The following is a 25,421-nucleotide window of genomic DNA, read 5'->3' as shown; positions in this document are numbered from 1 at the left end:
ACGCGGATGATATAACCATCCTCCTCCCCTTCGACATCCAAGACTCCACCTCCAATGGACGCCTGAAAACAACATTGGAAACTGTAGAAAAATGGATGACAAACCACAAGTTAAAACTGAATGCGGAGAAAACCAAATTCCTACTACTAGAGAAGGAACAAAAACCATCCCTAACAGAACTAGATGTAAACACAATCAAATATCCAATACAGAATACTCTCAAAATTCTGGGAACACACCTAGACAGAGGCTGCACAATGCAAACACAAATACACAAAACCATAAAAAAAGCATTCTTCACCATGCGAAACCTAAAAAAAATAAGAAAATTCTTTTCCAAAGAACACTTCAAGATCATTGTACAATCCCTCATACTCAGCTCCTTAGATTACTGCAACAGCCTCTACCTACCTTACCCAAATACTATGATAAAACAACTACAGACCGTTCAGAACACAGCTATCAGACTCATCTACTCGCTCAGCAAATTCGACTACGTCACACCCGCCTATGTAGACTCTCACTGGCTTCCGATAAAAGCAAGAACTAAATTCAAACTCTACTGCTTACTTTTCAAAGTAACCCATGGTATGGCCCCCAATTACCTGAACAACCGTCTTTGCCGCTACCGACTACCCAGATCAAGAAGAACTCAGAATCTTTTCACCTTCCCCCCTCATAATGGTACCCGACGTAAGAAACTTTACGACAGCCTTCTAGCAACTCAGGCAGCGAAAATTGACTCCACCATCACCAAACTGATGATCAAAACAACAGACATCAAAGTGTTTCGGAAAGAAATCAAAACATTTCTTTTCAAAAAACACGTCCTTACTCCCCAATCACACATGCACTCTCCCCAGCAAATAACACACTAGTCATCCCCTTGAACCTCATTTACCAAAAATATCCAAACTCCTAAATAAGCATCTCCCTTAGGTATCCACTTAACTGATTCCTTCAAAGTTAGGTATCTTTCTTCAGTTGCCTATATTGTTTTCCCCACTGAACCTTGTAACTACTTGAACCCTGTCAAGTTATTCTATCGATAAATCCAGATATCTTATACTTGTATTTCTATACCACAACATGTAATTTACTTAAATCGTTGTAATGTAATTATCTCGGTAATGTCCTGATCTCTTTTAACTGTAATCCGCTTAGAACCGCAAGGCACAGGCGGAATAGAAATCACAAATGTAATGTAATGTAATGTTGGGACTCGATCATTGCAAATCAGGGAGACTATATTGAAGGATTGTAAAGAAATACTTGGGAAAAAAATAAAACGTAAATAAAACAAAAAATAGTGTGCATTATTTATGAAATGACTCTCGTATATATATTTTGTAAGGGAACAACAAATAGTTGTGGTGATAACTGTATTATGCAGAATATAAGGGGGGGGGCATAACCAATATGTATTACATACAATTTAAGTTAAAACTTTTAAAGACGCTAATGACTCAAAAAGGATGACTCAAACATGTCAAATCATTCTGAGGATAAGTGCCATATCCTCATGCTAAGGAAAGCCATCATAGAAGGAGACGAGAAGCAAGAGGAAATCACTAGAAACACGCATAAGGTTACTGAGAAATAGAGCAGGCTTTAAACTAAGAAGAAGGGGAAAGCCGACAGTCGACCTGACATTGACGGTTCGGACAAGAGTATCCAAAGAAGATACTGAGTGGGAAAAATGCTGGGAACAAGCAAAAGACAAATAACAGGAGTCCAAGGAACAAGAGAAACTGATAAACAATAAGAAGGGCAAACAGAAAGAGCTAGAGGAACAGGAGAAATTGAAAAATCAGGTTGCGGATGAAAAAGATGCGCCAAAAAAAGAGAAAGAAAGGAACAGAAATCAGGGACTGGCAGCTCAAAAAGGGGATGCCAAGAGGAGTAAAACACAAGGAAAAACAGCAGGGAAAAGAAAAGACCAGGACTTAAAATTGCTTGTACGCAAATGCGAGGAGCCTAAAGACCAAAATGGGAGAACTAGAAGTCACAGCCAAAAAAGAGGACCTAGACATCATTGGAATCACAGAAACATGGTGGAATGAGGATAACAAATGGGACATAGTACTGCCAGGGTACAAACTCTATAGAAGAGACAGGACTCACAAGAAGGGTGGAGGAATAGCACTATCCATAAAAGACACCATTCACTCGACCAGAGTGGATATGGAAACAAAAACAGAAGGATTGGAATCATTATGGGTTAAATTACCAGGAAGGAATGGTTTTGACATAAAATTGGGACTGTACTATCATCCGCCTGGACAAACGGAAGCAAACGACAAAGAACTGGCAGCAGAATTGAGGCGGGAATGCAAAAACGGGAACGTGATGGTAATGGGGGATTTTAACTACCCTGGGATAGACTGGAGTATTGGAAACTCAAACTGTGCGAGGGAAACAGAATTCCTAGAGGCTGTGAGGGACTGCTTTATGGAACAGCCCGTCAAGGAACCAACGAGAGGGAATGCCACTCTCGACCTAATCCTCAACGGGCTAGGGGGACCTGCAAAGGAAGTGGAAGTAGTAGGACCACTAGGAAACTGCGATCACAACATGATCCAGTACAAATTAGAAGTAGGAACATCAAAAGGGAAGAGAACCACAGTGACAACACTCAACTTCAAGAAAGGGAACTACGAGAGTAGTTCTTGATACTACGAGAGTAATGGTGAGAAAAAAAACTCAGAAACAGCTCAAGGAAAACAGAAACCATGGAGCAAACCTGGTCCCTATTCAAGGGCACAGTGCAAGAAGCACAACATATGTATATCCCCAGAATTAGAAAAGGGTGCAAAAAAACCCAAACAAAAGACCCAGTATGGATAACAAATAAAGTGAAGAAAGCGATAGGAGACAAGAAAAAATCATTCCGGAAATGGAAAAAGGATCAAACCGGGGAAAACTGGAAGGAACACAGGAAATGCCAAAAAGAATGTCATCGAGTGGTTAGGAGAGCGAAAAGGCAATACGAAGAAAGACTAGCTAGGGAGGCAAAAAATTTCAAATCGTTCTTCAGATACGTTAAAAGGAAGCAACCGGCGAGGGAGGCAGTAGGACCATTGGATGATGGAGACAGAAACGGAGTGATAAAGGAGGTAGCCGATAGGTTAAACAAGTTCTTCTCGTCAGTCTTCACAAGTGAGGACACATCCAGTGTACCAGAACCCAAAGAGATCTTCAATGGAGACCAAGAAGAAAAACTGTCGACAATAGAGGTAAGCCATGAGGATGTCCTCCAACAGATAGATAGATTGAAAAGCAACAACTCAACAGGTCCGGACGGAATCCACCCAAGGGTACTAAAAGAACTAAGAAATGAAATAGCAGAAATACTCCAACGAGTTTGCAACCTATCTTTGAAAACTGGCGAGATCCCGGAGGACTGGAAGATAGCAAATGTTACATCTATCTTTAAAAAGGGATCAAGAGGAGACCCGGGAAACTACAGGCCGGTAAGTTTGACATTGGTTCTGGGCAAAATGGTAGAAGCACTGATAAAGGACAGCATCTGTGAGCACATCGAAAAAAATGGACTAATGAAAGCGAGCCAACATGGCTTCTGCAAAGGAAGATCGTGCCAAACAAACTTACTGCACTTCTTTGAGGGGGTAAACAGCCAGATGGACAAAGGGGAACATATAGACATCATTTATCTCAACTTCCAAAAGGCCTTTGACAAGGTACCCCATGAGCGGCTACTTAGGAAGCTGTGGAACCACAGGGTGGAAGGGGACATATACAGATGGGTTAAACACTGGTTGGCAGGCAGGAAGCAAAGGGTTGGAGTGAAGGGCCACTACTTGGACTGGAGGAGGGTCACGAGCGGAGTTCCACAAGGGTCAGTACTCGGACCACTGCTGTTCAATGTATTTATTAATGACCTAGAAACGGGGACGAAGTGTGAAGTTATAAAATTTGCGGATGACACTAAACTCTGTAGCAGGGTTAGAACTGTGAAAGAATGTGAGGTCCTACAAAGGGATCTGAACAAACTGGAGGAGTGGGCGAATAAATGGCAGATGAACTTCAATGAATGGAAATGCAAGGTCATGCATATTGGGAAAAAGAACCCAATGTTCAGCTAACACATGGGGGAATTAGTACTAGAGGGAAGTAACCTTGAAAAAGACTTGGGTGTGCTGGTGGACACAACAATGAAGTCAACGGCACAATGCGCAGCAGCCTCAAAGAAAGCAAACAGAATGTTGGGTATTATTAAGAAGGGTATTACAACCAGAACGAAGGAAGTCATCATGCCGCTATTTCTATGTTTATTTCGCGTGATGGTGCGACTGCATCTGGAATATTGTGTCCAATATTGGTCGTCGTATCTAAAGAAGGACATGAAGATACTTGAGAGGGTTCAGAGAAGAGCGACAAGAATGATAAAAGGTATGGAAAACATTTCATACGCAGAAAAGCTAGAAAGGCTGGGGCTCATAGAAACAGTGTGTGACGGCAGAAAAGGGCTGGCGGCCTAACAAGTCTGCCCACTCAAGAATCCTCCCTCCTCGAGAATCCATTTTTTAAGCATTCTTCTGGAGCGACCCCACCAGACGGTCCCATCATCCCTTGAAGTCAAGCGTGGTACTGGCCTCAACTACCTGACATGGAAGACCATTCCATTGGTCAATTACCCTTTCAGTGAAGAAGTATTTCCTGGTGTCCCCATGAAATCTTCCCCCCTGAGTTTTAGCGGGTGCCCTCTTGTCGTGAGGTATTTGAATGTTTCTATCATGTTCCCCCTTTCTCTGTGCTCTTCTAGAGAATATAAGCGCAGCCTGTGCAGACGTCCTTGAGTCCTGAAACCATCCTAGTGGCCATTCGCTGAATCGACTCCATTCTCTTCACATCCTTTTGATAATGTGGCCTCCAAAACTGAACATAGTACTCCAGGTGAGGTCTCACCATGGATCTATGTAACGGCAGTATAACTTCAGGCTTTCAGCTGATAAAGCTTCTTCTAATGCATCCTAGCATTTGTCTAGCCTTTGCTGACGCTTTCTCCACCTGATTGGCAACTTTCATATCATCCCGGATGATTACTCCCAAGTCCCGTTCTGCTGCAGTTCGTTAGGTTTTCACCATTCAGGGTGTATGTTCTGCATGGATTACCTTTACTAAGGTGCATTACCTCACATATTTTGGAATTAAAATTCAGTTGCCAAGTACTGGACCATTGTTCTAGTAAAATTAGGTCCCGTTCCATGGTGTCGGGCATGGTTGCGTTGTTAGGTGCTGCTGCGCTGCCCACAACGTTGCATAGTTTAGCGTAATCAGCGAATAATGTAATTTTGCCTCGAAGTCCCTGAGTCCGATCCCTTACAAAGATACGGTACTCCACTGGTCACTTCCGACATGTTTGAGGGAGTACCGTTCACCATCACCCTTTGAAGTCTGCTGCTAAGCCAGTTTTCTACCCATGCTGTTAGCGTTTCTCCAAGGCCCATCGCGTTCATCTTGTTCAATAGCCTCCGGTGTGGGACACTATCAAAAGCCTTACTGAAGTCTAAATACATGATGTCCAGGGACTCTTCCTTATCCAGTTTTTTTGTCACCCAGTCAAAGAATTGACAAGACCTTCCCTTAGTAAATCCATGTTGGTGGGGATCCCTTAGTCTTTCGTCATCCAAAAACGTGTCCAATCTGTTTTTGATCAACGTTTCCATAAGTTTACATACTATTGATGTGAGACTCACTGGTCTGTAATTTTCGGCCTCTGACCTGCATCCCTTTTTATGGAGTGGAATAACGTTGGCAGTTTTCCAGTCCAAGGGAACTTTTCCCTTGCTTAGGGAAAGATTAAAAAGCTCAGCTAACGGTTCTGCTAGGACAGGGGTGTCCAATGTCGGTCCTCGAGGGCCGCAATCCAGTCGGGTTTTCAGGTTTTCCCCAATGAATATGCATGAGATCTATGTGCATGCACTGCTTTCAATGCATATTCATTGGGAAATCCTGAAAACCCGACTGGATTGCGGCCCTCGAGGACCGACATTGGACACCCCTGTGCTAGGACATCTCTCAATTCCCGAAGTACTCTGGGGTGTAGATTATCTGGGCCCATAGCTTTGTTCACTTTTAGCTTGGATAGTTCGTGGTAGACATTGCCAGTGGTAAATGCAAAGTCCCGGAATGGGTCCTCCGAGCTCCCCTTTGTCTGTAGCTGAGGCCCGGATCCTGGCGCTTCGTGGGTGAAGACTGAGCAGAAGTAGTTATTGAGTAGTTCTGCTTTGTCTACGTCCGAGTCCACTAAGTTACCGTCAGGTTTTTTTAGGCGCACAATACCGCTTGAGTTCTTCTTCCTGTCGCTAACGTATTTAAAAAAGGATTTATCCCCTTTTTTAACCTGTCTTGCTATATTTTCCTCCATCTGGAGTTTGGCCTTCCTGACTGCCGTCTTAACATTTCTAGATTTGGCCAGATAGGTTTCTTTAGCTTCCGGCCTTTGCGATTGATTGCTCTTCACCCTGGAGAAGCGGAGACTCAGAGGAGACATGATAGAGACTTACAAGATCATGAAGGGCATAGAGAAGGTGGAAATGGACAGATTCTTCAGCCTACTGGGAACTACAAGAACAAGGGGGCACTCGGAGAAATTGAAAGGGGACAGGTTTAGAACCAATGCTAGGAAATTTTTCTTCACTCAGAGGGTGGTGGACACCTGGAATGCGCTTCCGGAGGACAGAGTAAATTAAGGGGATTCAAAGAGGGATTGGACAAGTTCCTGAAGGATACGGGGATTGAGGGATATAGATAGAGGTAGAGAGAGGATCATGAAAGGGTATAGATAGAAGAATAATGGGGATTTAAAGGTTTTAGACAAAGGATCACTTACAGGTCATGGACCTGACGGGCCGCCGCAGGAGTGGACTGCTGGGCGCGATGGACCCCTGGTCTGACCCAGCGGAGGCAACTTCTTATGTTCTTAATATTATATGAAATTTGTAGCTGAATAATAGAAATCCTTCAGACACTTGTGACATTCAAAGTATAAACAGCAGAGTACATATTTTCCTTAATAGAACAAAATATTTTGGTTTAATGTCTGCAACAAGGTGGAGCCATAACATAACAAGGTCCTGAAAATAAGCTAAAAGTCACACTAACATATTTGTTGCTTGAAGAGTTAGGAGAAATCATGCGACTATAACCATATGATTGCAGCCTATAGGAATGTATTGTTTAACAAATATGAAAGTTTCTGGTAGACATATTTGCAATAGGAGAGAATGTGCCTGCAAGGGTCAGCGTGACCTCAGTAAGCATGTTATCCACTTCCTTCTATTGCTGACAGAGGTGAGACAATAGCATGTGATGAGTTAAGTCATTGTTGCTAAGGAAGTAAAATTAACAGGAAACCATGACTTGGATAGAACCAATAGAATATTGTTGAGTATGTAATTTGTAGATGGATTGTAATTGGATGATGTACCAACTATGTATCTATTGTACTGGGCAGACTTGCACGGTCTGTGTCTGTATATGGCCGTTTGGTGGAGGATGGGCTGGGGAGGGCTTCAATGGCTGGGAGGGTGTAGATGGGCTGGAGTAAGTCTTAACAGAGATTTCGGCAGTTGGAACCCAAGCATAGTACAGGGTAAAGCTTTGGATTCTTGCCCAGAAATAGCTAAGAAGAAAAAAAATAAAAAAATTTAAATTGAATCAGGTAGGGCAGACTGGATGGACCATTCGGGTCTTTATCTGCCGTCATCTACTATGTTACTATGTATATTTAAAAATGAATTAATTCCTGTCATTATCCAAATAAAATGGCCAGTCACTGGTATTTGAGAAGCCTTTCTGATGTCCCTTTATTTTGGAGGATGCAGAAATGCTTCTCAAAGCTTTGACTATTTAGCTACACTTGAGTGTTGTCACACCCAGGCTCTCTGTGGATACCCTAAGCCGTTGGGTAGTGACATGATGTTTGCTACTGGTGTGGTCCCTTTAGAATTAGGGTATCCTTTCAAGTTGGCCGCCACTAGGCAAACGCCTAACTAAACTTATTCCCAAGGACTTTGAAGAAACCACACTTGTTAGAATGGCCTTGGTGTAAAACATAAGCTTTTATTTGGCCATAGAATCACTGTGCCACTCCAGGTTTTCCTGGTAGCATGAACAAAATACAAAACCAAACAGAGAAAGTTCATTTCGCTCACTATCACTCAGTAACCAGCTCTGAGCTTGCTTGGCCAAACATATACAGTTTAGCTCTTCATGAGGCTTGGAGGTGAAACAGCTGGCAAAATAACTTTTCACTGTAGAGCTACAGAGGAGACATTCTTATTCATGCCTGAGAGACCTTCTGTGTTTTCCTACAGTGCACTCACTCTCTCCAGCTGGGCTGGACTTTCTAACTAGTCACGAGCAGGCTTTACCCTGAGAGGGTTAATCTCTTTTCCCTAGAGGCATGCAGGCTAATTCAGTTACTTAGTTGCTATGGCAATCACTTCACAGCTGGGCACTTGCACAGAGTCCTGAAACCAGGAAACTCTGGGTTTAAACTGGCTAGAATTACAGCCTAGCGTTTGGTTCAGCTGTGAAAATGTCCTGAAGAGGAGATTACTGTGTCTTTCACAAATTCCAGCAAACCAGCATGTGAAACTGGAGTACAGGATTACTTTCCTTGATAACTCCCACAGTCCTTAGCTCAAAGAGCAAACAGAAAAATACAGCCAGAAAGAAAACCCTTTTCACAGACCTTTTCCCAGTGTGTTCAGCTCTCCATTTCCTCTGGCCAGCTTTCCTGCATAGCCCTACTTTCCACCAACACCATTGGCTCTGGGGGAAGGAATTCTGTAGCCAAATTACCAGCCTGTTCCTCAGTCATCTCCCAGTCAGTGCTGAGGAACTGCTCTGCAGGGTCTGAGGCAAGCTCAGCCCCGTCCTGCCTCTGCTCTTCTGCCAAGCCTCATTCTGCTCCTCCTCCTTCCTCCCCTTGCTCTCTGATGAGCCTGGCTTTAAGCTGAGGGAAAGAACCACTCCCCCTTGGCTTTGGATGGGGGAAGGGAATTCCTTCCTCAGCCCATGCCGTTTCTCTGAGGGGAAACTGCTTGTGAGCTTTCTGCCTTACAAGCATCGGACAATAGCAAGGCAGATTTTTCCTGCCTGGCTTTGGGACTGCTTCAGGTAAGTCTAAGCCTTCCTGTTCTATTTCCATTTCTTCATTGTCACTCACCGGGTAGTCAGCTAATTTATTGTCCTGGGCACTGACGTTTGTATACTTTCCTTCCTTTCCCTGTGGCAAACCTTGGGAAAGACGTCCGTTTGTCACAGTGTGGAATTCTTTGATCTCCTCTGAGAAAGAATTAAGAACTGAGGAATATATGGAAGATTTGGGGGGCATGCATGTAGTCTGTCCACATAGTTTTTTCAACTGAACAGTTGCAGCTGCCACAAGGCTACAGCATTCTGAAGATAAACAAGGGTGAAGAAAAAGTAAAACATGCTTGTGCCTTAACATGTCCCTGATAACAAAAATCTGGCAAGGACGGAAGGAGTTAATGCCTTAGAGTCTCTCAGAGTTGCTTAATTATAGTTTTGTTCTTATATCTGCTGTCTGGCTAGAAAAGTTACAGGAGGAAGCAGGGTATGTGGTATAAGCCCAAAATAATAGGGTCTAGTCTCTGTGATCCTGCAGAAGTCAATACAGGGCTCAGAGTGTTTACTTTGCCCTGGAGACTGCTGCTGTGTTGAATGAAAGAGAAAAACTGCGAGGCCAAACCCTGGCCCACAGGAGTTCTCTCAGTCTGTAGTTAGTTCTATTGCTGTGACACAGGAGAAGACCATGAGTAGTAGCGTACCAAGGTGGGGGTGGGGGGGGGGGGGCAGTCCGCCCCAGTTGCAGCCTTAGAGGGGTGCACAGCTGGCCCGGTCCCTATTGTGCTCTCTCCCTCCTTACTGCCGCCCTCCTTCATGGCGCTTTCACCCCCCCTTACCTTTGTAGCGCTTTCACCCCTCCCCCAGGCCCAGCCCGGTCCAGTCCAACAAAGCTCCCTGTCCTGTGGCCGGCGACGTCTAAACTGCCTTCTTACGGCAGCCAGAACGTTGCAATTGCATATGGCTGCCGTAAAGGTTGTCTCTAACGCAACCAGAAGTTGCATCAGAAATGACCTATACGGCAGCCATATGCAACTACAACACTCCAGCTGCCCTAAGAAAGCAGTTTAGACATCGCCGGCTACAGGGCAGGGAGATTTGTCATCCCAGGCATGTTGTGGGGGGGGGGGCTGAAAGCGCCATGAAGGTAAGGGGCAGGGAGAGAGAAAGGGAGGAAAGGTAGGGTGGAGAGGAAAAGCTGCTTAAGGGAAATGGGTAAAACAGAAGGGGGAGAAAGACGCTGAAAGCACATGGGGAAGACAGAGGGGGAGAAGAACGCTGAAAGCACATGGGGAAGACAGAGGGGGAGAAGAACGCTGAAAGCACATGGGGAAGACAGAGGGGGAAAAGACGCTGAAGGGAAATGGGGAACAGAGAGTGGGGAGAAGATGCTGGAAGGGAAGAAGACAGAGATGCTAGACTATGGGGGGGGGAAGAGGAGGGAAGAAGATGGGTGCCAGACCAATTTGGAAGGGGGGAGAAGGGGCAGATGATGGAAGTGAGGGGAAAGAGAGAGAAAGGGCAGATGATGGAAGTGGGGGGAAAGAGAGAGAAGAGGGCAGATGATGGAAGTGGGGGGAAGAGAGAGAAGAGGGCAGATGATGGAAGTGGGGAGAAGGGGAAGATGATGAAAGTGGGGAGAAGGGAGACCAAATGCTGAATGGAAGTGGAGAAAGAGAACACATACTGGATGGAAGGAGGGATAAAGAAAAAGGACATATGCTGGATGGGGGAAGAAGATAGAGTTAGTAAGATAGTGAAGGGGTGAAGGAAAGAGGTGGCATGCTGTGGGTAGACATAGTGAAAAGTGGGAAACTGAGGACTGCATAGTAAGAAAGAATTTAATTTAGTCGGAGGCAGAAAATAAAGAAGGAAGACCAAAGAAGGGAAGAGAGAGAGATGCCAGAGAACGGGGAAGAAGACAGAGATATCAGATCTGAGCAGAGGAAATGAGAAGAGAGAGATGCTAAAAACCACAGGGGGGAGGGAAAGAGAGATGAAAGGAGAAAGATGCCAGACCATGAGGGAACAGAGGGAAGATTCCAGACCAAAGGGGAGGGTCTAGAGGAGAGATGGCAGGGGGAAACTGACAGTTTCTGGAAAGGGCAGACAGTGGATGGAACAGGCAGATGCTGAACTGAAGAGACAGGGCAAACGCTGGAAGGAAAAGAGTGAAAAGAAGATAAAAGCAGAAAGCAGAGACAACAAAAGGTAGAAAAAAATCATTTTATTTCTATTTTGTCATTAGAATTTATCAGATTTGAAATATATATCCTGCTAGAGACATAACTGGGGACTGCAAAGTCCAGGCAGTGATTCTTTAGCTTCTAGCTGGCTTAGGGCTCTCTCAGACCAGGGGGCAGTTGCCCTAGTTGCACTCCCCTAACACTATTCCTGTCATGTGTGACTGCAGTATTCTGTTAGCATGATATTTCTGTGTAGCATTCTATAATAATTTGGCTTGTTCAGTTTTCTTGATAGTAGAGGGAATATATGTGAAGGGGAGGGGAGACAGGGGTTTTGTTGGTCCTTGCTCTGTATATTTATATTTATAAAATGACAATTGCACAGAATATTGTTTCTTTTTATACTTTAATAAAATATGTTCAATATAAAATCATAACTGAGACTTGTGCGGATGGGATCAGATAGTTTGCGGGGACTGAGCTTGCAGAGACGGGACAGAAATGTGTTTTTTTTAAATTTCAGTCTTAGTAGTTTACCGATCCACAAAATAATTATTTTATTTCTACCGGTCCACGGGTGTAAAAAGGTTGAAAAACACTGCTCTAGAGCAGAGTCGGCAGCTGTGCTGAGGTGAAGGAAGGTCCCCTGATGACTCATCTGCCGGCTTTGCTCCGGAAGAAGTAAGTTATGTCGGACGGAGTGGACCCGGAAGACTCAGTCATCGCGGGTCCTTGCCACAACTCCCTGCGTCTGCCGGGTCAACCCCCTCCGACGTAACTTACTTTTTCCGGAGCAAAGCCTGGAGTCATTGCGGGACCTTCCAGCACGTGGCTGCCGACTCTGCTCCAGAGTTAGTACGTCGGAGTGGGGTGGACCGGCAGCTGGCAGCTATAGTCATCGCGAGAAAGGAGCAGGACTGCTGGAATGAAAGAGTGGTGCAGGGAGAGAAAGGGGGCAGGGTGGTATGGAAGGGTAGTGCTGATGGAACTGATGTACAGGGAAAGGGGAGACAGACATAAGGGCGAAGGATACTGGATGGAATTGGATCGGAGGGAAAGAAAGGGGGCAGATGCTGATTGAAGAGGAGTGGATGGAGAGAGAAAGGGCAGATACTGGATGGTAGTGTGATGGGTAGAGGGGGAGCCTATGCTGGATAGAAGTGCAGATGGGAGAGATAAGGGAGCAAATGCAGGAAGGAAATGGGAGGAGAGAAAGAGGGGAGCAGACGATGGAAGTGGACAGAGAGAGAAGGTACTAGATGGAAGGGGTAGAGAAAGAGGGCACATGATGGAAGGAGGGGATAAATAAAAGGAGGGCACATGATGGGGGGAAAAGGATTGAGTTAGGGAAATATTGGAGGGGGTGAGGGAAAGAGGTGGCGAGCTGTAGGTAGACAGTAAAAAAGGAAATTGATGAGAGGGTAGTAAGAACGTAATCTAGATGGATGCAGAAAATAAATTGAAAAGGAAAATGAGGGAAGAGAGGTGTGGGAGAGGGAAGGAGAGGAGAGAGATGCCAGACCAATGGGGATGAAAGGAGAGATGGAAGGGGGAGGTATACAGTTTCTGGAAGGGGCACAGAAGAAGAGAAGATGCCATATGGGGGCAGAGAGATGGCAGACAGTGGATGGAAAGAAGAGGAAAGCAGAAACCAGAGAAGACAAAGGTAGAACAAAAATTTTCTATTTATTTATTGCTTTCTGTGGTGTTGCATTGTATGCAGAGTCCAGCTTCTTGCTGATTCAATTTAACCTTTGTCTATGTATTTCTATTTTATCCCCCCTTTTACAAAACTGTGGAGAATTTTTTAGCGCCAGCCATGGTGTTAGCAGCTCTGATGCTCAGAATTCTATGAGTGTCAGAGCTGTTACCACCGTGGCTAAAATCCACACTACAGTTTTGTAAAAGGGGGAGGGGTTAGTTTGTGATGACATATTCCATACTATGCGAAAGTTTCTGTGTTCCGTGTGTTCGAAAGACATGGTTTTCTGTTAGTATTGACGGTGTAGGATTGATCTGTACTAGTCTGGCTTGTTTAGTTTTACAATGGGTGTATTGCTGTTGTACTGCTCACTGCAGTATGTAAGATGCTGCCTTTTCCTAGGTACTCATGTGTGACGTGTGGCTTGTTACTAAAAATCATGTTTTTCATACAGATGGGGGGGTGCCAAAAAATGATGGGCCCCAGATGTCACATATTCTAGGTACGCCACTGACCATGAGGCCGAGACTTGGCCCATGGAAGCCTTCCTAGCCTGTGCTTAGGGCTTCACAGGAAGTCGAAGATGAAATGAAAGCCCTGTATTGTAGTTGTGATGATCTGTTATTGTCTGCAAATGAGATGGTGGCAGTGAGGGTAATTCACCTTCCCCAGCAGGCCGAGATAGGACCCTTGGGCAGGGGTAGGGAACTCTGGTCTTCGAGAGCCGTATTCTAGTTGGGTTTTCAGGATTTCACCAATGAATATGCATGAGATCTATTTGCATGCACTGCTTTCAATGCATATTCATTGGGGAAATCCTGAAAACCCGACTGGAATACCGCTCTTGAGGACCGCAGTTCCTTACCTCTGCCCTAGGGGGAGGGAGCAATAATTCATCTCTTCCAGAGGGCCAAAACAGGATCCTGGTAGGAGGGAGTAAGAGGAGCAGAAAAACTCATTCATTGCTCTGTTCTCACCGATGATTTATCTTCTCCAGCAGGCCAAAACAGGATCTTTGGGAGGAAGGAGTAAGAGGAGTAGAAAAATTCACTCACTGCTTAGCTTATGATGGCTTGCCATCTTTGCAGTTTTTCACCTTTTTCCATCAATGTCATGGATTGTCTGCTTCCTTCCCCTAACAGTGCTACAACAGGCCTCCGCGATGTCAACTTACCATTGGCGTGAAGAGCCCCTGAGAGAAAATTGTTGGCCATCACGATGGGCTCCGGGGAGTACAAGCAACAGCTTTTTCTTCTTGATTCCTGCTTGATAGTGTTTTTAATTTTTTTTTTTAACTTCAAATGGCATTGTAATTGTTGGCTGCCCTCCCCTTCTGATACCAAGACAGGGCCCGGGGGGGGGGGGGGGGGGGGGAGAGAGTGGTGAAACTTGTGGCTGCACTGCCATTGATGAATTTCCGATGCGAAGCATTGAGAGCCGCTGACCATCGCGGCTGAGAAGAAGGGAACTTCTTTTACTTATAGCCTGCTGATTCTGGGGGGGGGGGGGGGTTTTAGATGGCATCAACAGCTGTCTGCTTACCTCTCCTTGAGGTACTGAGACAGGGCCCTGGGGGGAGGGAGCGAGCTTCAAAGTGTACAGCTTCAATGCCTTCCTCGAAGTTCTGGCACAAAGTGCTGACTGGAAGCCACTGTCCATAGTGGTTGTACTAAAAGGAGAAAAAATCTGCCTCTAGGTCTTTCAAACTACCAGTGCTGTTTCTGAGGCAATGTCCGATGCAGAAAAAAGCTCCAAAAATATTGTCTTTAATTTCTTTTTTTATTAAGAAAAAACTTTGTTTTTTTTAAATTGAAAGAATTAATTTAAATGATTACCCACTAGTACATTTATGAATAATTTGGGTTCTTTTTTTTTTTTCTATTCTGTGGAAGAGAGGGGAGAGCTGTGACCTGTTAGGTATGGTTGAAGGAAAAACTGAGAAGCCGAGGGAAGGAGATGTAGGTGTAGGGACTCCTGCACATGCTCAGTAAGCTCAAAATTCCTAGCTACCTAGCTAGGGAAGAACACCAGCATACAGGCTCAGTCAGAGGACTTCCTCAAGAAGTGTGCTTGCATAGCCCCTGCTTGTCTCCGGAGAACAGCATTATGATATATATCCTATCTCTAGCTTTCCTATCTTTAATGGCATTCCTTTCATAAATTACCGTATTTGCAGGCGTATAGGACGACTGGGCGTATAAGACGACCCCCCAACTTTTAGTTAAAAAATAGAGTTTTGTGTTATACTCGCCGTATAAGACGACCCCTTCTTCCTTCTCCACCCCTTTGTATTCCCCCATGTGCTTTCAGCGTTCTTCTCCCTCCTCTGTCTTCAAGTGCTTTCAGAGTCCTTTCCCCCCCCCCCTTCTCTACCGCCCCGGGTGCAGCACAGCCAGCCAGGTCCCCTTACTTTTGTGGCACTTCCCCGACCGACCGACAACAGCCCGGGTCCGACAAACTTCCCTGCCCTTAACCGCGAATCTAAATTACCTTCTTACAGCTGCTGTAAGAAGGTAATTTAGATTCGCGGCTACAGGGCAGGGAGGATTGTCGGACCCGGGCTGTTATCGGTCGGTCGGGGAAGTGCCACAAAAGTAAGGGGACCTGGCCGGCTGTGCTGCAACCGGGGCGGGGCGGCCGCCCCTCTCTCTTGGTACTCTCTCTCTCCTTACCTGCCATGCCTGCAGCAGAGCCGAACGGAAGTCTTCCCGACGTCAGCGCTGACGTCGGAGGGAGGGAGGGCTTTGTTTAAGCTTTGTTTAAGCCCTCCCTCCCCTCCGACGTCAGCGCTGACGTCGGGAAGACTTCCGTTCGGCTCTGTGCTGCAAGCAGAGAAGGTAGGGAGAAGAAGAGCCGCGCGACTGAGTACATCCAGCCCCGCAAGTAAGGGCATGTAAACTGTACCCGGCGTATAAGACGACCCCCGACTTTGGGGAGGATTTTAAGGTACTAAAAAGTCGTCTTATACGCCGGCAAATACGGTATTTGCATTGTAAACCATTTAGGTCAGTCATATGCTAAAGCGATATAACAAGTTTTAATATAACAAACAAATATTTACTGCAAGTACCGAATATTCTCTTCCTTCTGGGTAAAAGAATACAGTACTGATAATCAAGAGCAAAATGAATCCCATTAATTTCTTCTTTTCAGTTATATCTTTTACCTGAGCCAGATGAAGATCATACTGTTGCATATTAACTAGATGGTTGCGAATTAGTAACTCTACAGCCTCCACATTGTACTTGTATTCATCACGGCACTCAATCAAGCACCTGAAAAAGAGTGAAACTTCTTCAGGCATGCCTGGTAAACTGCAACAACATGCATCAAACAAGAAAGTGAAGTTACTTAATCACCTTTAGCAGGTGTTCTCTAAGAACAGCTGGCCAATTATTCTCAGAAATGGGTGATGTCATCCAGAGCCCAGTGTGGATGCTGCCAAGCGTACTGTCTCTTTAGATGCCTTTACAGGCATTCTACTGCAAATGTGTCTTCTCACCTGATGTTTTGAATCAGCAGTGTAACATAGCTGGAAAAAATTCCAAAGGGAGGAGGAAGAGTTTGTGAAAATAATTGGCCTGCTGTCCTCAGAGAACACCTATTCCAGATAACTGGACAAGCATGCCATATTCTCACAACTTTTAAGGGTATCTATGGGGTGGGCTTTGGGCTTTTATTTATGTAGTTCCTTTCTGGGATTTTATTGTTTTTATTATGTAAACTGCTGAATGAGTTTGGTCTTAAAGGCAGTAGATCAAGTATAATAAACTGTAAATTATAGGATCACCGCAATGGTGCTAGGACAATAAGGACTTGCAAGGCAAAGATCAGAAGACCTGTTGTAGAATTTCGAGTTTACTCCCAGCAGCGTCTACTGTGAACTATCAAGACTCCAAGTGAACAAAGCCATGGGACCGGACAATCTACACCCCAGGGTGCTTAGAGAGCTCTGTGATGTCCTGACAGAGCTGTTATCTGTGCTCTTCAATCTTTCCTTGAGGGCGGGAAGAGTCCCCTTGGACTGGAAAACCGCCAATGTAATCCCACTCCACAAAAAGGGCTGCAGGACAGAGGCTGAGAATTACAAACCGGTGAGTCTCACATCCATAGTGAGTAAACTCATGGAAACACTAATTAAGCATAAATTAGATACGATCCTGGACGAGAAGAATCTACGGGATTCCCGCCAACATGGATTTACCAAGGGCAGGACCTGCCAATCCAATCTAATTAGTTTCTTTGACTGGATAACAAGGAAACTGGATGTGGGTGAGTCCCTAGACGTTGTGTACCTGGACTTTAGTAAAGCTTTTGATAGCGTCCCACACCACAAGACTATTGAGCAAGATGAAATCAATGGGACTGGGAGAAACATTAACTGCATGGGTCAGTGATTGGCTAAACGGTAGACTTCAGAGAGTGGTGGTGAACAGTGCCCCTTCAAAAACGTCAGAGGTGATCAGTGGAGTGCTGCAGGGCTCGGTCTTGGGCCCGATCCTCTTCAACATATTTGTGGGAGATCTGACTCAGGGGCTTCAGGGTAAAATCACATTATTCGCCGATGACGCCAAACTATGCAACATAGTAAGTGAGAACACTTTACCAGACAGTATGACGCAGGACCTACTTCTATTGGAACACTGGTCCTCGATTTGGCAGTTAAACTTCAATGCTAGAAAATGTAAGGTCATGCACCTTGGCAGCAAGAATCCGTGCAAAACTTACACACTTAATGGCGAGACCTTATTTAGGACCAAGGCGGAACATGATTTGGGGGTGATCATTAGCGAAGACATGAAGACTGCCAATCAAGTGGAGAAGGCTTCATCAAAGGCAAAAACAAATGATGGGTTGTATCCGTAGAAGTTTTATCAGCCGGAAGCCCGAAGTTATAATGCCGTTGTACAGATCCATGGTGAGGCCTCATCTGGAATATTGTGTACAATTCTGGAGGCCACATTACCAAAAAGATGTGCTGAGAGTTGAGTCGGTTCAACGAATGGCCACCAGGATGGTCTCGGGACTCAAAGACCTCCCGTATGAGGAAAGGCTGAATAAATTGCAGCTATACTCATAAGAACATAAGAAATGCCATCTCCGGATCAGACCTTCGGTCCATCAAGTCCGGTGATCCGCACACGCGGAGGCCTTGCCAGGTGTACACCTGTCGTAATTTATAGTCCACCATATCCTTACATGCCTCTCTTAAGGAGATACTCACTCGAGGAACGTAGAGAGAGAGGAAACATGATAGAGACGTTTAAATATATCACGGGCCGTATTGAGGTGGAGGATGATATCTTTTTTCTTAAAGGTCCCTCGGCCACAAGAGGGCATCCGCTGAAAATCAGGGGTAGAAAATTTCATGGCAACACCAGGAAGTTCTTCTTCACCGAAAGGGTGGTCGATCGTTGGAATGAACTTCTACTTCAGGTGATTGAGGCCAGCAGCGTGCCAGATTTTAAAAGGAAATGGGATACACATGTGGGATCTCTAGGGGGTAAAAATGGAAATAGGATACACATGTGGTATCTCTAGGGGGGTAAAATCAAGGGGGTGGGGTCGTTAGAGTGGGCAGACTTGATGGGCTATGGCCCTTTTCTGCCGTCATCTTCTATGTTTCTATGTTTGCAAAAACAAGGCTTAAGAAACCAATCTACCTGAAACTATATACAAACTGGTTGTGTAGGTGCAGCCTGAAAAAAAGAAATGGGTCTAGGAGAGTGGTGTTGGACTCTAGACAGTACTTTCCAATCAAACCAGCTGTCGTATCAGGTGGTCTATGCAAGGCAGTAGCATGATGTGACTAGGTAGACCGAGGACCACATTGCTGCCTTGCAGAGGCTGACTTCAGGTAGGTTACTGACGCAGCCATGGCACCAACATTGTGAGTCGTGACATGACACTCCAGAGTCAGCCCAGCTTAGGCATGAGTGAAAAATGCAATTGGCCAATGTTTATCCCCATCCTGTTTGGATCAAAAGAAATAAAACCTGGGTAGACCATCTTTTGACTTTAGCCTCCACATAGAAGGCTAAGGCTCACTTGTAATCCATGGTGTGCAGTGCACTTTTGTCAGGGTGAGCATTTGATATTAGGAAAAATGTTTGTAGAACGAATAAGGATAGAACTCAGACACTACTTTAAGGAGGACCTTAAGCTGTGTGTGCGCTGAACAATTCTGCTTGAAGTTCACTGACCTTGAGAAATGAAGCGACCACCACCAAAAATAAGACTTCTAAGGTCAGGTACTTCAGATAACAGGAATCAAAAGGCTCAAAAAAGAGATTTCATCAGCTGGGTGAGGACAACGTTGATCCTATGACAGCATAGGAGGTTTGATGGGGGTGGGGGTAGTGGGATGGGTTTTTTTTCCAACAGCAAACCTTATATGATACAACAACCAGAGGTTGTCCAAAAGGGGGCTTATCTCCCAGTGATGGAAAACACAGACTGCACTGAGGTGAATCTTTACAGAGTTGGTTCTCAAATCAGTCAGAGCTATGGGAGGTACTCAAGCAGTTTTTGTGTAGGGCCTTGATCTTACACCAGACAGCAAACCTCTTCCCATTTAAAAACCTCCTCCTCTTCCTCTTAGTGGAATTTTTCCTGGAAGCAAGCAAGACCTTGGAGGCACCTTCTGGCAGCTGCAAGGACGCAAATTAAACTTCCAGGTAGTGAGAGCCAGGAACTGAAAGCTGGGATACAGAAGAGATTCATTGTTTTGAGTGATGGATACAAGACCACCAACAACATAATATGAGGGTTGCAAACAAAAAAAAACAAAACAAAACAAACCAACAAAACACTGCAAAGAGAAGATTGAATTTCAAAACAAGCTGCCCATTCACATTCAAACACAGAGCCCAAACACTTAGTACTACCAAACTGAAAAGTGGAGAAAAAAAAAAAAAAAAAGACTCAAATATAAATAGCCCAGCACTGTTGAATCTCAACGGGAAACACAAAACAGATTGCTTACTTTATTCATCGGCTGAAAAAAACGCCACTGTAATACATCTCATACTGATAAACAATATAATATTGCATTTACATAGCTACCTAATACATATCTAATAAACCATCAAAATCCCAATATAGTCACCCTATAACATAACAATTCATAGATCTGTAGTAAACTGGTGAAAGGGTCCTTCATAAGTCAAACTGTGATCCACTTTAATAGAAATAATCATATAAAGGATATAACCCACTAAATATGGAAAGTGCAACACAAACTTAAATCCTAATCCAGGAAAAGGCCTCAGAATTGGAGCCTACGCGTAGTCCTATCATGGACTGAACTGTCAGCGTAGTAAAGCACTCCACGCTCCAGTCATAGGCCAAAAAACCTGGAGTCTATAAAGTTTTTTTCTAACTAAATATTAATTTTTGTAAACTTTTTTCTTTTTTCTCTCTAAGTTAAACCCTAAAAGTCCATATTAAAATATTCATATCAAAAATGTTCAATTAAATAATGTTTTAAATAAACCTTCAGGGTGTATATTCTGCAGTTACTTTATTAACGTAGACTCACTCTAACTAAATGTAGACGTTGCAGTTTCTTAAGGTTAGAGAAATGAAAGGCAACATAGTAGCAAATGGTCAAAAAGTCTCATAATTATTTTACAATTCACTTATCTTAAACGGTGTTCATTTGTAGCTTTAGGAGACAAGTCGCAGTCTAATGCCTGTGCACTGGCTATGCCGCCGACGCGGCAGCGTTTCGTGGACAATAATGTAAGTCCACTGCTTCAGGGCTAATAGCCAAAGTACATTAAGGCATCATTCAATCAGCTTACTTCCATCTCTTCAGCAAGCACAAATTCTGGCAAAGCACCCCAGTCCATTTCCTCAGGTTCCTGGTTTATCAGGGCTGCTTCTTCTGACTCTGGGCTCAACATTTCCACATCAGTGGACTCTAGATGAGGTGTAGGCTCTTCGAACACGAGAGCCTCCTCCAGGAGGTAACAGGAGGCTCTCATGTTCGAAGAGCCTACACCTCATCTAGAGTCCACTGATGTCCCAGAGTCAGAAGAAGCAGCCCTGATAAACCAGGAACCTGAGGAAATGGACTGGGGTGCTTTGCCAGAATTTGTGCTTGCTGAAGAGATGGAAGTAAGCTGATTGAATGATGCCTTAATGTACTTTGGCTATTAGCCCTGAAGCAGTGGACTTACATTATTGTCCACGAAACGCTGCCGCGTCGGCGGCATAGCCAGTGCACAGGCATTAGACTGCGACTTGTCTCCTAAAGCTACAAATGAACACCGTTTAAGATAAGTGAATTGTAAAATAATTATGAGACTTTTTGACCATTTGCTACTATGTTGCCTTTCATTTCTCTAACCTTAAGAAACTGCAACGTCTACATTTAGTTAGAATGAGTCTACGTTAATAAAGTAACTGCAGAATATACACCCTGAAGGTTTATTTAAAACATTATTTAATTGAACATTTTTGATATGAATATTTTAATATGGACTTTTAGGGTTTAACTTAGAGAGAAAAAAGAAAAAAGTTTACAAAAATTAATATTTAGTTAGAAAAAAACTTGATAGACTCCAGGTTTTTTGGCCTATGACTGGAGCGTGGAGTGCTTTACTACGCTGACAGTTCAGTCCATGATAGGACTACGCATAGGCTCCAATTCTGAGGCCTTTTCCTGGATTAGGATTTAAGTTTGTGTTGCACTTTCCATATTTAGTAGGTTATATCCTTTATATGATTATTTATAATTTGGACCACTTGGGTAGTTTGGATTTAGTTTAGATACCACTTTAATAGAAGCCACCAGAGACATAAACTAAACTAAACTAAACTAAACCTTAGGTTTGTATACCGCACCATCTCCGCATGCGCAGAGCTCGGCACGGTTTACAGAGGTTAGGAGGAAAGGAAATTACAAAGAAGGGATATAGGAGAGGGACTGAGAAGATAGAGAGGGGCAGGGTACTAGAGAACGGGAGGAGATTAGATGACACACAGTCATATGATTCATAAATTGCACTTATCTTGGCATGCTTCAATTCTCCCTTTAGAGGCAAAGCAATCAGATTCCCGACGGTTCTCCCATTTTGCCAGTTTCACTGCTGCGTCAGGGGAAGATCCAAAAGTGCTTCTCATTTCACTGGCTACTATCAAACCTCAGCGCCACAAACTTCCATATGGGTCACTAAAAAAACACTTAGTTTTAATGATGTCAATGTGATGTCATCATCATCCAACTACAAAGTCCAAAAAGGTCCAAAACAGACCTCAAAGCATATTAACAATGTCCGTAGGAAAACCAAAACCATTTTTCAAAACATTTAGTTTAAACTGAGAATCAAAATGAAGATCCACCGAGATCAAACAATACGGTGTTAAGATTCCAGGAAGGTAAAAGGGGATGCAATGGTAGGCATAACCAAAGAGCTCCTTTAATGAACCAGGCGACAATCGGATGAGAGGCCAGGGAGCCTCTGTCATCCTGCGTTTAGAAACAGGAAAGGCCTGCTATTTGCACTTTCAGTGAACCAACCCTTCTGAAGTACCTCCTGTAAAAATTTCAAAACTACTGCAATTGGAGCTTGGAAAGGCTCTACATCCTTCACGGTGCACCAGCGCTGAAAGGGCTTCCAGACCTTAGTATAAGCTGCCATCATTGGTAGCTTCTTAGCTCTGAGCAAAGTGGTGATGACCACGTCTGAATAACCCTTTCTCATCAGGGCCACTCGCTCAACAGCCATGCTACAAGCCCAAAGTGGACTGGATTCTCAATAAGGATAGGTCCTTGAGTGAGAAAATCCACTTGGACTAGCAGTCTGAGGCATTCGTCCCTCTGGAAACAGACTAGGTCCGCATACCACGGCCTGCAGGGCCAATAGGGTGCCACTAAGACTGACAAACCTGGATGACTCAACCAAGCATGGGCCACGGAGTTAACACATAAAAGAGTTCATTCTCTAGCCTTGGTTGGACAAATGTGTTCAACCGCTTGCTTCTGGGGTCATCAGATCCATCTATGAAGGCCCCCATCGCCAAACTATGAAGTTGAATGCCCGGGAGGACAGAGACCATTTAATAAGCAGTCAAGCTTACATTTTTCAATATGTAGTTATTTTGAAGATATAATTATAATTAATCAAAGTAACTTAAATCTTGTTGCCAGATTACCAGAGTGGGATTTAATTGCATTCAATAAGTGTTCTACACCCCACACATATCTGCACTTAGCTAATGTACCTTTAGAGGGCTCTGGAAAGGGGCTCTTCCCCTGGGAATGAACCTCCTGTGGATCTCTGGAGAACTCTGAAGAGGCTGAGCCCAAGGGTCCTGTCCCTCCCCCGCATGTTCCAGTGCAAACCTGGCATGATATACAGGTAGAAAGCCCAGAGGGGTCCATCCCTGTCGATTTTAAGCAAAATTGAGCGGGGTTTGAGGTAGAGGGTTTAGAAAAAAAGATAATTTAAAATCCAAGATGGCCACAGCCAGAAAAATTGTGCCAAAAACAGCCCGTGGAGACTTTCCAGAAGAACAAAAAACACAGGGGAAGGTGTTTTAGAGGAGGGGGACCTACACTCTGGCTACAGAAACCTTCAAATTTAACTTATGAAGATTCTTAATTTTCCCAATAGGCTACAATAGCCTTACTCACAGTGCCATGTGGTGCCTGCCTGCTTCAGCATAGGAAGCTGGAACAAATGGAGAAAATAATCTGCCTCACAGATTTGCTGGATGAACCTGGTCTTCGGGCTACCGGTCAGACAAAGTTTGGATTGAGCCTCAACTCTTGGAAATCTCAACGCAATTCGAGGAGGACCACACAGCCGCCCCACTATAATCCTGGCGGAGCCAAAAAGGAGCCCGAACAGCTTGAGGTCAAGCACCTGAATAAATCAAAGATGTAAGCAGCTGTGTAGGAGATGGCTCCTGAACTTCAAAAAATACAAAAGAAGGCTAGCTAGCTAGGTGTCTCCAAGGGCTGATCCTGATAGCAGCAGACTTCAGCAGCGTGAGTCTATCTTCTCCCAGGCAGAGGTCCCAATAAGTGGGGACCTCCATTGAGCCTCCAATCGGATATTTAGAAAAAAAAAACCTATCATAAATCACAGGGAGGAAAGGTGCCCAGGGAACACATTTTGAACTTTTCTTTGACTAGATATTTGCTCAAGCTCCTGAAGTCTATAATGGGACACCTGGCCCAAACAGTCTGCTTATCCACATCTACTGAAGATTTTGGTATCACCCACAAAGAGGCAAATCTTAGTGGACAGCCCATGAGCAATATCGCTTACAAAAATATTAAAAAGAACAGAACCTTGAAGTATACCACTGGTAGCATCTCTTTCCTTAGAGAGATCTCTATTGCCCATTAGCCTCTATCACCGTCTACTCAACCACTTCCTGACCCAGTCTGTCACTTTGGGGCCCATCCTGAGGGCCATAATTTATTAGACGCATGTGTGGAACACTGTCAAAGGCTTTGCTAAAATCTAAATACACCACATCTAGCGCATTCCCTCTCTATCCAATTCTCTGGTCACCCAGTTAAAGAAATTAATCAGATTTATCTAACAAGACCTGCCTCTGGTGAATCCATGTTGCCTTGGGTCTAGTAATCCACTGGATTCCAGACACTTCACTATTCTCTGTTTTAAAAGCGTTTCCATTAATTTACATATACCACAGAAATCAGACTTAGTGGTCTGTAGTTCCCTATTTCTTCCTTACTTCCACTTTTGTGAGAGGGACCACATCCATCCTTCTCCAGTCCTCTGGTACCCAAGGGCTGACAGGCATGCAACAATCAGCTTGGAGAAGCATAAACAGACTGAAACAGTAGCGGGCACAGGAAGGACTGGGAAGGAGTCTAGAATGTCTCACCTATCTACTGGAATAGAGTTTACCAAGGTAAGTACATAATCTCTATTTCCAATGCAATAGGTGAGATAATCTAGACAGATGGAACGTACAAAAACAGTTCTCAAAAAATTACGGTGGGCTGATTGCGCCGACCCTTAAGACCAAGGACCCAAAAGCAGAGTCCTGTCTTGCCGCCTCATCCACTCTGTAAGACTTGGCAAATACGTGAAGAGAAGACCACGTTGCTGCCCTGAAAATCTCAAGGGAGACAGCTTGAGCTTCAGCCCACGAAGAAGCCACACTCCTGGTAGAATGCGCCTTGATGGAAACAGAGGACTGTTCCATGAAAGAATGTAGGCTGGTGAAATGGCCCTATGGATCTATCTGGAAATCATGGCCTTGGAAGCGGGCGCCCCACTTAACTGAATGAGTCAGCACAAACAGATGGTCAGAGAGACTAAACCCGTTAGTGATTTCAAGAAAACGCAGAAGCATTCTGCACACATCCATTTTCTTCAATAGGCAATCTTGTGCTCTGGAACCAGTAAGCTTAAAGGAAGGCA

The 25,421-nt window shown here is 44.4% G+C and overlaps 1 protein-coding gene across 13 annotated transcripts in view; it reads right to left on the bottom strand.

Annotated features, from left to right (window-relative positions):
* CNOT1 (CCR4-NOT transcription complex subunit 1) overlaps positions 1-25,421 on the bottom strand; it is a 1,050,915-nt gene that overhangs the window by 176,612 nt on the left and 848,882 nt on the right. For all 13 annotated transcript variants that reach the window (XM_033940598.1, XM_033940586.1, XM_033940591.1 and 10 more), the window contains one exon: positions 16,175-16,283. In XM_033940598.1, the coding sequence (XP_033796489.1) occupies positions 16,175-16,283 (109 nt within the window). The remainder of the gene's footprint in view (positions 1-16,174; positions 16,284-25,421) is intronic.

This window comes from Geotrypetes seraphini, chromosome 4, assembly GCF_902459505.1.
Source record: "Geotrypetes seraphini chromosome 4, aGeoSer1.1, whole genome shotgun sequence".
Lineage (NCBI taxonomy): Eukaryota > Metazoa > Chordata > Amphibia > Gymnophiona > Dermophiidae > Geotrypetes > Geotrypetes seraphini.
The sequence above is the reverse complement of the archived record's forward strand: the minus strand, read 5'-3'. Positions and strand labels throughout refer to the sequence as shown.